Source organism: Aquarana catesbeiana, linkage group LG04, assembly GCF_042186555.1.
Source record: "Aquarana catesbeiana isolate 2022-GZ linkage group LG04, ASM4218655v1, whole genome shotgun sequence".
Taxonomy (NCBI): domain Eukaryota; kingdom Metazoa; phylum Chordata; class Amphibia; order Anura; family Ranidae; genus Aquarana; species Aquarana catesbeiana.
In genome coordinates this window covers 293,362,987-293,375,126 of record NC_133327.1, presented here as the reverse complement: position 1 = coordinate 293,375,126, position 12,140 = coordinate 293,362,987, and the positions used below count along the sequence as shown (strand labels likewise).

The window sequence follows — 12,140 nt, the reverse complement described above, 5'->3', positions numbered from 1 at the left end:
ACTAAAAATATGCACTGTCACTGTACTAATGACACTGGCTGGGAAGGGGATAACATCAGGGGAAATCAAAGGGTTAACTGAGTGCCTAGCTAGTGTTTTAGTGTAGTGGGGGAGGTACTTTTACTAGATGGAGTCATGGAGCAGTGTCCCTGCTTTGCAGGAACACTGATCCATGCCTTCTATACTGACAGAATGGCATCTGCCTTGTTTACATAGGCAGACTGCCATTCTGCCTGTGTACAGAATGATCAGCGGGTGGCGGCGGACATTGAGTCTCGAGACATCGAGACCCTCTGAACGGCTCCCGCTGTGTAGTATCACAGCGGGAGAGAGTGCACACTCATGCCCGATACCCAGAAGTGCAGGATCACGTATATACGTATATATGTGATCCTGCATAGCGTGGCTGCCCTGTAACAGTAAAACTGCTATAGGGCAGTCAGGAAGTGGTTAAAGATTAATTACACACAGAGTGATATATTTCAAGCATTTACTTATTTAAATTTTGATGATTATGGCTTACAGCTAGTGAAAACCTAAATTTCGGTATCTCAGAAAATTTGAATACTGTGAAAAAGTTCAATATTGTAGACTCATGGTGTCGCACTCTAATCAGCTAATTAACTCAAAACACCTATAAAGGTTTCCTGAGTCTTTAAATGGTCTCTTAGTCTGGTTTAGTAGGTTACACCAGTGGTCATCAACCCTGTCCTCAGGGCCCACTAACAGGCCAGGTTTGCAACATAACTGAAATACATCACAGGTGATATAATTTGCTGCTCAGTGATTGCGGTATTCTAGTCTGCATCTCCCCAAGGTAATACATAAAACCTGGCCTGTTAGTGGGCCCTGAGGACGGGGTTGATGACCACTGGGTTACACAATCATGAGGAAGTGTCAGGGAAGAATTCTGAGAAAACCTGGTAAATATGCCAATATCCAGTATGGCATACTGGCATGAATGGCACGCAATGCCGAATCTTTGTGCGCGACGGCGCACCGACGTACGCAAAGCGCGCTAATTGCCAGCATCCACTGGTGTGTATAAAGACAGCAGCTCTTCTCACAAATTGCTGGATTATTATCAGCCTTGTATCCTGTGTTCCCGTGCCTTGTGCTTCTGCATGATTACATGTTGATCCCAACCACGCTTCTGCCTCTACTCCTGACTGACTTCCTCTGTTTGATCCCAGCCTGGCTTCTGACCTTGCTCCTGCTTTACCCCTCTGTCAAGATCTGCCAGCACCTCCAGAGAATCACCTGCCATGCATCTTTGGGCATAGCACCCTCTATCACCCACCTTCAGGGCTACTCTGCACTTAGCCGCAAGGGTAGTCCTCCCATCACTTCAGCCTCCAGTCAGGTTTGTGACAGTATAATCCAGCCATAATGTTTGAGGCTGAAAGAGGTTCATCCCCATTAGAGACTCTGTGCCAGCAAGTTGCCGCCCTTACCTAAGCTATGAAAAACTTACAAGAAGGTTACTTTCAGTTGGAAGGTCACCTACAGAACCTTCTCATCTGCACCTGTTGATCAGAACCCTCCTGCTGCATCCTCTGCTTCTGCTGCTCCTGCTCAAGAACATTCTGTCTCTGCTCCCACCATGATGGTGTCACCTCCAGAACCCAGAGTACCAGTTCCCGAATGCTTTTCAGGGGACTGATGAAAATTCAGGGCATTCCAGAACGCCTGTCTTCTCTAATTTGCACTCCAGCCGAGGACTTTTTCACTGGAAACCGTGAAAGTAGGGTTTATTATCTCCCTGCTCTCAGATAAACCCCAGTCTTGGGCCCACCACCTACTGGAGCAGAAGAATCCTGTGCTCAACTCCGTTTCTATATTCCTTGAAGCCATGGCACAATTCTATGATGACCCTAAATGCATGGCAACTGCAGAGACTGCCTTCATACATTGTAACAAGAGCGACACTCAGTGGAGGATCATACAGTAGACTTCCGTAAATGGTCTGGGATGGAATGAGGCTGTCCTCAAGTACCAGTATCAGCTCGGTCTGTCCAAAGCCCTTAAGAACTAATTGGCCAGAGTGGAGGCTCCTGCTACCCTTGAAGGCCTCATCAAACTGGCCATTCAGCTTGACCGCTGCCTGTGGGAACGCGGGTCAGAAAGGACTAATACCTACAGACCCTCTTGGATGCTGCCCAGAATTCCATCCTCACCTTCACCTATGCCTGCTCCCTCACCCGCTCTCGCTACTGATGGAGATTGGACTGGTATGTTCTGCCTTGACCCCGAATGAAAAGATGCAATGGCGACAGACCAACCTCTGCCTCTTCTGCAGAGGTACTGGACACTTCCTATGCAACTGCCCTGTGAGACCCAGTAAGTTCCTGCCTCCATGTCCTGTCTGCTTCCAAGTCTCCAGATCTTCTCCAGCTCACCTTGTTTTACCCATCTCATTACATGTGGCAGAAAAGGAGATCAAGCTCTAAGCAATCATTGACTCTGGGGCATGCAGTTGCTTCCTGGATATCACCTTGGCTACAAATTGCCAAACTCCGCTTAAAGACTAGAAACAGAGACACAAAATCCACCTAACTGATGGGACCATTCCCAGATTAGGACCTGTGACACAAGAGACTTGAACTTGAAGCCTTACAACTATATATCAATGAAAGCCTTGAAAAGGGATTCATTAGTCCATCTTCTTCTCCTGCTGGTGCTGGTATTTTCTTTGTTGAAAAAGGACCATTCATTTAGACCTTGTGTAGATTATCAGTAAATTAACAAGATCATGATCCCTGCTCCTTCTCGTTCCTAAACTTTTCCAAAGATATTGAGTCTTTCACAAAATTTGATTGCAAGTATGCATCGTGAGCATTTTCGGTACTAGCCGTTAGAGTTTGGTAAACGGTTTGGCCAGGAGCATGAGTTCGGCCCGAACATTGGCTGTTTGTCCCATTCGGGTAACAACTGAATTTGGAGGGTGTTCAGCGGGTGTTTGCGTTTTTCTTCTTTTTTTAAATAGCTGGGTGCCGGTAATTGAAACTGCGAGTCAATTTAAATGTGATTTGACTCTCTTTTTTTCTTTAGAAATTTAATTTTTGCTGCAGCATGTTCTATGCATGCTAAAGATGCACCACTTTACAGCCAGAATATGGGGACCCCACAGGCACTATATTTAAAGGAATTTTTCATTTTTATCGTTGCATCTAACTTGTTTGTATCCCAAAAAAATAAAAAAAGAGATCCTGTTTCATCATAGCAGATTAAACAGCACAGTGCTTGTGCGGTCTAACCTGCCTCTCTCTAAACTGTAAAAAACCTGCCTGATCTTGCCACTTCCTGTGTGCTGAGCCCTGACTACCATGGTCAACTTGCGTGGCTCTGTCATGCGCAGCTCTCCTCTGCTCTCCGCTGCCCCCTCACCCCCTCCCTCCCTGCCTGTCAGCTCTGGTCTGTGTGTCAGCCATGCAGTGATACACCTTCTTCTAACTTCACGGTCATGCTAGGCATCAGACGGGCATAGAATTATACACAATTTAAGCAAGCAATCATGTCCTTTTTCTTATTAACCACTTATTTCTCCCTTCAAGGTGCTCAGTATTGCTATACTTTAGGCCTTATAGGACTCTAGCACATCCCGATATTTTGTGTGAAATGTATTAATTTTTTTATAATGAATAATCCATGCTCTCATGTCTGAAATTCATGACAAAAATCTTTTTTTTTCACAGGGACATGTAGGTCTTACCGGTGGTCCAGGAACAAAGGTACTTTATTGGATGTCACAGCAGTTTTATTTTCGGAAGTCTCCCGATCGCAAGTATGCATTGGGAGCTTTCCTGTCACCACCAGTGACTGTGCTGGAAGCGTGCAGGGCGCATGCACTCAGCACCGTTTTGTGTTTACACGGGGATGCATACAGTATATGCAGCCTCTCGGCGTTAAAGCCCACCCACACAAAGGCATGCAGCAGGCAAGAAGATGTTAAATTTATTGCAAGAATAACTACTGTAAGAAACCCACACCTGACACAGCCAGCCTGGCATTTTCAGAATAAGGTCAGCAATCTCAGCCCCCATAGTTGTATCACTACATGTTCCCTTTAAAAGGTCAATGCACTAGAAAACTTATGTTTCAGTGTTTTGTAGTGAGTTATCTGCAACTATATTCCCAGGTATACATGCCTGCCACAGCTACCCTGAAAGTTTTGTATTACTGATAATAATAAGAGAGGGTGGGATCATACCAAGATGAGTGGGAACAATGCAAACCCAAACCCAAATGGGCAAGAGTCAGAAACTTTGGAGGGGAGATCTCAATCTCATTACAAAGTACTGGTCATTTACAGATATGTATCCATTTGCAGAACTCTAAACACATAAACATAGTGCATAGCTTTATTTTGTAATATTACCTGGAATAAACTATTACTGTGCCTCTAATAACAGTATCAGACCTGAGCTTCTATCATGTTAAAATGGAGCATTTTCTCAACTCAGCGCTGCCTGTGTGGCAAGATCTCAGCATTTCTTATTTAAACTGAGCTGCTACAGAAGTCATTAGCTCAGTAAGTCATTTTTACAGGATGATTTTTATCAAATGAGGTACTTACAACAAAAACAATTAAATATTTATTTTCATTTTTACTATGATCACATATTGTTTATTTAGTAGAAATTTTGCTGCATATTTTGTTTGAACTTTACAATTATACATTGGTTGGACTGCTACAAGCATTCAGTGATGTCTACTAGAGAATACTTGTAGTATATGTTTTATGACATAATGCTCTGTATATTACTTTCTGAACTTTTTATCTTCCCATATCCCAGTATAAGAGAAAATACATCTGCTGCATTCTACAATGTGCATTCTATACATCTTTGTTTGCTTGTTAAGATGTCTTATTCTATGTACAGGGCAGTACTGGGGCTCAAGGGATCAAAGGTGCAGAAGGACAGAAGGTAATTTTTTTTCCCTCTCTTTTGTCAGAAGATAATATTGCCGTGTAAAGTACACACACACACACATATATATATATATATATATATATATATATATATATATGCTGTCCCCTCAAAATAACTCAACACACAGCCATTATTGTCTAAACCGCTGGCAACAAAAGTGAGTACATCCTAAGTGAAAATGTCCAAACTGGGCCCAAAGTGTCAATATTTTGTGTGGCCACTATTATTTTCCAGCACTGCCTTAAACCTCATGGGCATGGAGTTCACCAGAGCTTCACAGGTTACCACTGGGGTCCTCTTCCACTCCTCCATGACGACATCATGGAGCTGGTGGATGTTAGAAACCTTGCGCCTCTCCACCTTCCATTTGAGGATGCCCCACAGATGCTCAATAGGGTTTAAGTCTAGAGACATGCTTGGCCATTCTATCACTTTTACCCTCAGCTTCTTTAGCAGGGCAGTGGTCGTCTTGGAGGTGTGCTTGGGGTCGTTATCATATTGGAATACTGCTCTGTGGCCCAGTCTCTGAAGGGAGGGGATCATGCTCTGCTTCAGTATGTCACAGTACATGTTGGCATTCATGGTTCCCTCTATGAACTGTAGCAACCCAGTGCCGGCAGCACTCATGCAGCCCCAGACCATGACACTCCGACCACCATGCTTGACTGTAGGCAAGACACACTTGTCTTTGTATTCTTCACCTGGTTGCTGCCACACATGCTTGACACCATCTGAACCAAATACGTTTATCTTGGTCTCATCTGACCACAGAACATGGCTCCAGTAATCCATGTCTTTAGTCTGCTTGTCTTCAGCAAACTGCGGGCTTTCTTGTGCATCATCTTTAGAAGAGGCTTCCTTCTGGGATGACAGCAATGCAGACCAATTTGATGCAGTGTGTGGCGTATGGTCTGAGCACTGACAGGCTGACCCCCCACCCCTTTAACCCCCCTGCAGCAATGCTGGCAGCACTCACACGTCTATTTCCCAAAGACAACCTCTGTATATGACACTGAGCACGTGCACTCAACTTCTTTGGTCGACCATGGCGAGGCCTGTTCTGAGTGGAACCTGTCCTGTTAAACCGCTGTTTGGTGTTGGCCACCATGCTGCAGCTCAGTTTCAGGGTCTTGGCAATCTTCTTATAGCCTAGGCCATCTTTATGTAGAGCAACAATTCCTTTTTTCACATCTTCAGAGAGTTCTTTGCCATGAGGTGCCATGTTGAACTTCCAGTGATCAGTATGAGTGAGCGCGATAACACCAAATGTAACACACCTGCTCCCCATTCACACCTGAGACCTTGTAACACTAATGAGTCACATGACATGGGGAAGGGAAAATGGCTAAATGGGCCTAATTTGGACATTTTCACTTAGGGGTGTACTCACTTTTTTCCAGTGGTTTAGACAAATTTACACTGTTATACAAGCTGTACACTGACTACTTTACATTATTGCAAAGTGTCATTCTTTCAGTGTTGTCACATAAAAAGATATAAAAAAATATTTACAAAAATGTGAGGAGTGTACTCACTTTTGTAAGATACTGTGTGTGTATATATATATATATATATATATATATATATAAAATATTGCGCTAACAGTAAAGGTATATGAGTGGAGCTGCAACTATAAAGTGTTATACGACATCAATTAGAATTAAGAAAACAAAAGTCGCGCTGATAAAAAAGTGGTAAAACTCGAAGTATTAGGTACCACAAATCATAGTGATAATAATAAATATTAAATAAAGTATTGAGATGCAGAATAAAAAACTGTAAATATTCGAAGCAAATGTAATAACAAAAAAAACGTGCAAGTGTAAAGAAAGTTCAATTCAAAATGTCTATATATTAAGTGCAAAAAAATGGGAATGTATAGATAATAAATATTGATTGATGAATAAAAAAAAGTCCATGTTGTACAAAGCAAATCCCAGGGTGTTGCATAGTGACATTCCACACTGTAGTGATAAGTGCAAAGATGAAACCTCCACCACAGAAAAACACTGCCGCTTACCGGAAAGCGATGGTCCCTTATTACAGGGGACCACGCTGAGCAGATGGTTGTAACCCTAGCCCGAGATCTCACAGGCAGGCACTGGATAGAACAGTGTCAGTGGGGATCGTCACCATAAATCTCAGTAAAGTAATGTAATCACCAAAAAAAAACACAAAGTGCTCCACATAGCGTACATCCTTATAACATTTAATAAATTGAATAAAAGACAAATGAACACTTACAGATTGGCGAAAATGTAAAGGCAAAAACAGTAAGAGAAAGCCGGCCGGCTTCAAAACAGCCCATAGTTTCCAGGACTCGACATGCCGCGGTGACGTCAGGACGTGGCTCCTCCTCCCAATATATAATATATATATATATATATATATATATATATATATATATATATATATATATATATATTAATATAAGCCATATACACCACAATATTCATAATTTTACAAAAAATATATAATATATATACCCTTAATGTTTAATTAAGTAGTATTCAACACAATCTTGGTAAAACTGTTTTTCATTTAAGTGCTGTCATTGCATTTTTAAAGGGTGAAAAGGGAACAAAAGGACCCAAAGGCAAAGTAAGTATGATTCACATTAATGCAGTCTGCAGTTGAGTAGTATAGAGTTGTTCATTAAACAGTATATATTTTTAGGGTGGAGACAATGGCCCAGTAGGTCTTGAGGGACTTGCTGGAAGAAGAGGACCTCCAGGAGAGGTTGGTACTCGTGGTCGAGTGGGAGAGCAAGGTCCTACAGGAGATCGTGGAGTTCCTGGAAATATTGGACCAATGGGATCAAGGGTAAAACTTTTAAACCTTCTGCTAAAATATGAATACATACAGAGAGCCAATCCTACCAAAAAGTTTAACCTACCTGGCGGTATTCCCAGGCCTGGCTCGGGGTGGAATTTCAGAACCAAAAACGGTAACCCTGAGCCAGACTCGGGATCGCATCATAGGATCCAGGAAGAGCTTACTTACCTTGTTCCCTGGATCCTGCGATGTCTCCCCACAGTGTGAGCAGCTCATCCTCCGCTCGATTCATCACGGAGCCGATCTCCGTTCCATGTGAGCGTTGTGACACACGGGGACAGAGAATGGCGCCAAATTCAAAAAGTGAAACACACACAATACATACAGTATACTGTAATCTCACAGATTACATTACTGCATTAAATTATTTCACCTCCCTTTTGTCCCTAGTGGTTTCTCCAGTGCCCTGCATGCAGTTTTATATTATAAAAACTGTTCTTTCTGCCTGGAAACTATAGATTGTCCAAAACCGTCCCTTTACATCAAAAGGGGTTTTAGACCAGCTAGATAACAGCGATAATAACTTAGAATCACTTGCAGAATTGAGTGATAGTGATTTGTGGGGAGATTCGTCATCAAACACTGAAAAGTAAAGACAGTGACAATTCTGCAACTGAGCAATTTTTAGTGTTTTTGATTTGATTACATTATTGAATAATTTTTATTATTATTATATTATTATTTGGTATAATTATTTATAGTTATTTATTATATTATAATTTATGATTTCGTGTTTCAAACTTTATCATACCCGAGATGTCTCCTAGACTCTGGTTTGGACAGATTTAAGTGAGTTATTCCTAAGAATTACAGGCCTACAATATAAAACGCCAAATTTCCATGCAAAATAATTGTACTGCTTTCAGCATCAAAATATGAAATAATCATACCGCCAGGGAGGTTAAAGTAATAAGCAAATCTGTCATGCTAACAGAAGTGTACAAACCAACTTTATTAGCAGTGCTTGCAGTGCCAGCAAACACATGCACTTATCTAACAAAAAGAGATGTTTGTTTATACATTTGGCAGGTATAACAGTCTCACTTTCAAAGATAACTCTAGTCATTAGCATATGACAGTACTTATTACAGTAGCTTATTTTTAATTTCATATAGATGAGTTTGTATCTCTAGTCAAAAGTTTTTGTGGATAGAAAAGAAGAGTCCTTTTCATTGTTTGTATTGGCTAGTTTATGCTTAAATCGTGATAAACGATCGGGTTGACTTACTAAAGACAAATAGGCTGTTCACTTTGCAAGGGAATGTTCACTTTGTAAGGAGATTTTCCTTTAGCTTAGTGAATGTGGTGTACATTCATTTTGCAAAGTATACTCAATCTCATTCAAGATAAAATACTGTATTTTGCTTGCAAATGATTAGTTTATGGAAGTCAACAGTTCTTTACTTCGTTCACTAGCCTAAGAGAAAATTCTCTTGAAAAGTAAAGATTATTTTGAAAAGTCAACAGCCTATTTGTAGTTGTAGTTAGTAAACGTAACACCATTTGTGTCAAAGCAAGCTACATTTCCTGATACAGGCCCCAAGCTCTGCACAATCCTTCTTTTGTCAAACAGCAGCATATCAATTACAGGATTCTGTGTTTTCTCCATTAAAATAAACATGACAGGAGAGAAAAATGTACCAGTGATAAAGAAAGGGCAATGCATTGGACAAACATGTTGCAGGGGAAGTAATCTGGACATAGACTACAGGTTCCTATATGACTAGTTCAATATTTTAATTGAGTACAGGTATGCATTAGACACGTGCATTCGTTTTTCGTCCGAATTTCATGTATTTTTGTTATCGTTTTAACAAACGATAACGAAAGTGCAGAATCCGAAAAATGAAAGATCCGACATAAACAAATGCTTTATTTTCGTTTTCGTTGCTACAACAGTTCGATATAGATAGGAGATTCGACATGATGATGACAATAACAATCTGTGTCCATCAAACCTGTGGTCGAATGTGCCTAACCTTAACTCTATTAGTCCAAGATTATTCTACATAGAGAGAAAAGATTCGACATAGAGAGAAAAGATTAGACGTAGGGGACAAAAGATTCGACGTAGGGGAGAAAAGATTTGATGTAGGGGAGAAAAGATAAATAAAAATAATGATGATGAATGTTTTTGGCTGATTGTAACCAAAGAGGAGGAGCAGTAAAATAGCTAGAACTAAGTACACACATACTTTGGCTTATGGTGTCTGTTGAAAGTTCTAAGAAGATTCGACGGAGCAGGTAAACTATACGGTGTTGTACAGTTTAGATGCTCCGTCGAATCTTCTTTGAACATTCGACAGACACCATAAGCCTTCAATGACAGATTCGACCTTAATTTGGATTTTCGGATGAATGCAATTTTTAACGAAAAACGAAATAAATAAAAACGAATTTCGGGAGTAACTAAATAAATTTATTTTTCGGACGAAAACGAAATTCCGAAACGAAATATTTCAGTGTGCACATGTCTAGTACGCATTAATCCAATTGGTTAGCATATTGGATAGTCAAGTAAAATTTTCAGATGGGGGAATCAGCTATGGCAATTATAATATATCTTTCGTGTTAGATATATTTAAAGCTTGAATCAACAATATATAAGTAATAAATAGAATAGCTACTCATATTAAAATCAGTCTGAGATGTTATCCACATGGAGCAGTTTATGGATGGAAGTTACAAGAAAAAGAATCGCTGCTCCAGGTGTATAAAGATAAGGCTGATTGGAGTATCTTGCAGAGCGCTAGTCCCGGCCCGCCTCCATGGGAAACTTGGAAAGAAGAAAGATCATGGTAATGATTAAGCACAAGATGTATGTGTGTAACGTGTCTACGTGACCACAGTTTGGTGTCTTTGGTGTTATCTTTGTGAAACAAAATAAAATGCAATCTGAAGTTCTGGATGTGCAGCCATTTCTTTCTTCTTTCCAAGATGGAAGTTACAACTGTTTGCAAAGGTTTCTATGTACTTTGATATCTATAGACCACATGTGTCAAACACAAGGACCGCGGGCCGAATCTCGCCCTCCAGGCCATTTCATGTGGCCCTCACTCCCAGGGCTTTTTTCAGTCGGAACGTGGCAAAAACTCTCACAGATCCTTGCCTGCTCTGCACTCATGGCGGGGACAAGGGATGGTGCAAAGGTGCTGAGAAGGGGTAGAAGTGAGGTGTGGATAGCCAGTGAAAGAGAGCTGAACACTGCACACTGTGCATAACACACCTCTAAACCCTGCACTCTGTATGTAGCACACTCCTCTACCCTGCACTCTGTACACAGTGCACCCATGCACTCTGTATGTAACACATCCCTGAACTCTGCACTCTGTACGTAACACACCCCTGGACATGGCAGTTGGCATGTAGTACACGCTTAAACTCTGCATATTGTGAATTGTACACACATTAACTTTTCACTCTGTGCATAGGACACCCCTGAACCCCACACATAATGCACTCCTGTATTTATTCCCCCCTTAAGATCCTCCCACTGTTTGTGCAATTTGGCCACATCCACTGTTTGATGCAGTCCGTCCCTGGGGGGTGTGGTTGAGTTCCTGCACCTACTCTCTGAGTAAAAAAAAAACCCTGGATAAATATATATAGTCTTACAGATACAAGGGCAACCAAAATGCTGCGATAAAATTGAGCTTGACACCCCTGCTATAGACTGAATATTCAATATTATAAATATTTTCTGTTCATAGGGGCCATTATTTCCCGCATCCCGTGTTATTGAGGTTTGTCAAAAGTTTGTTCTTGAACAAATGTCTTCATATGCTCAGTCTGTACGACGAGAATGTGCAAGTGTATGCCCTTTGTATGGTGAAGTACCTATGGGAGCTCCAGGACCTGTAGGGCTACCAGGACCACCAGGAGAACCTGTGAGTATATCAGTAATAAGGAAAATGAAAATGTCATTACATACTGTAAATTATCATACAATATGCTTTCAAATTTTAATTTTCTCAACTTTACCATCTTCACTTTACTGTCTTTCTTGTTTTTCAGCTATATCACACTGTCCATTTTCACTTTACCTTAGACAGTTCACTCCATCAGCTAATTCCCTCTACACCTTACAAGACTCTTATGCTGGATAAAGCAACTTGTAAATTTGTTGCCAATTTTAAAGCTTTCCATTAGCTTTTAACCACTACACTCTGGGGAATGGGTAATCTTTAAAATAGCAGAGCCATTTAAAAGACATTTTCAAACAATTTCCACACCAGGTTTGCTCATTTGACATAGAGGACTTAGAAAAAAAAAAAATGCCAGGCAGATCGGAAACCACTCTGTACTCCATTAAGCCAGTTTTACACCTCAAGACATCTACAATGTCTCTTGGCTTCTTAAATGCAGTAGAGA

The 12,140-nt window shown here is 41.0% G+C and overlaps 1 protein-coding gene across 1 annotated transcript in view; it reads left to right on the top strand.

The window, feature by feature from the left end:
* The window catches only part of LOC141141237 (uncharacterized), a 151,629-nt gene extending 142,416 nt beyond the window's left edge, over nucleotides 1-9,213 (top strand). Inside the window, exons 21-25 of the mRNA XM_073628921.1 lie at nucleotides 3,696-3,731; nucleotides 4,884-4,928; nucleotides 7,503-7,535; nucleotides 7,611-7,836; nucleotides 9,149-9,213. Of these exons, the coding sequence (XP_073485022.1) occupies nucleotides 3,696-3,731; nucleotides 4,884-4,928; nucleotides 7,503-7,535; nucleotides 7,611-7,836; nucleotides 9,149-9,213 (405 nt within the window). The remainder of the gene's footprint in view (nucleotides 1-3,695; nucleotides 3,732-4,883; nucleotides 4,929-7,502; nucleotides 7,536-7,610; nucleotides 7,837-9,148) is intronic.
* Nucleotides 9,214-12,140: the final 2,927 nt, after the last annotated feature.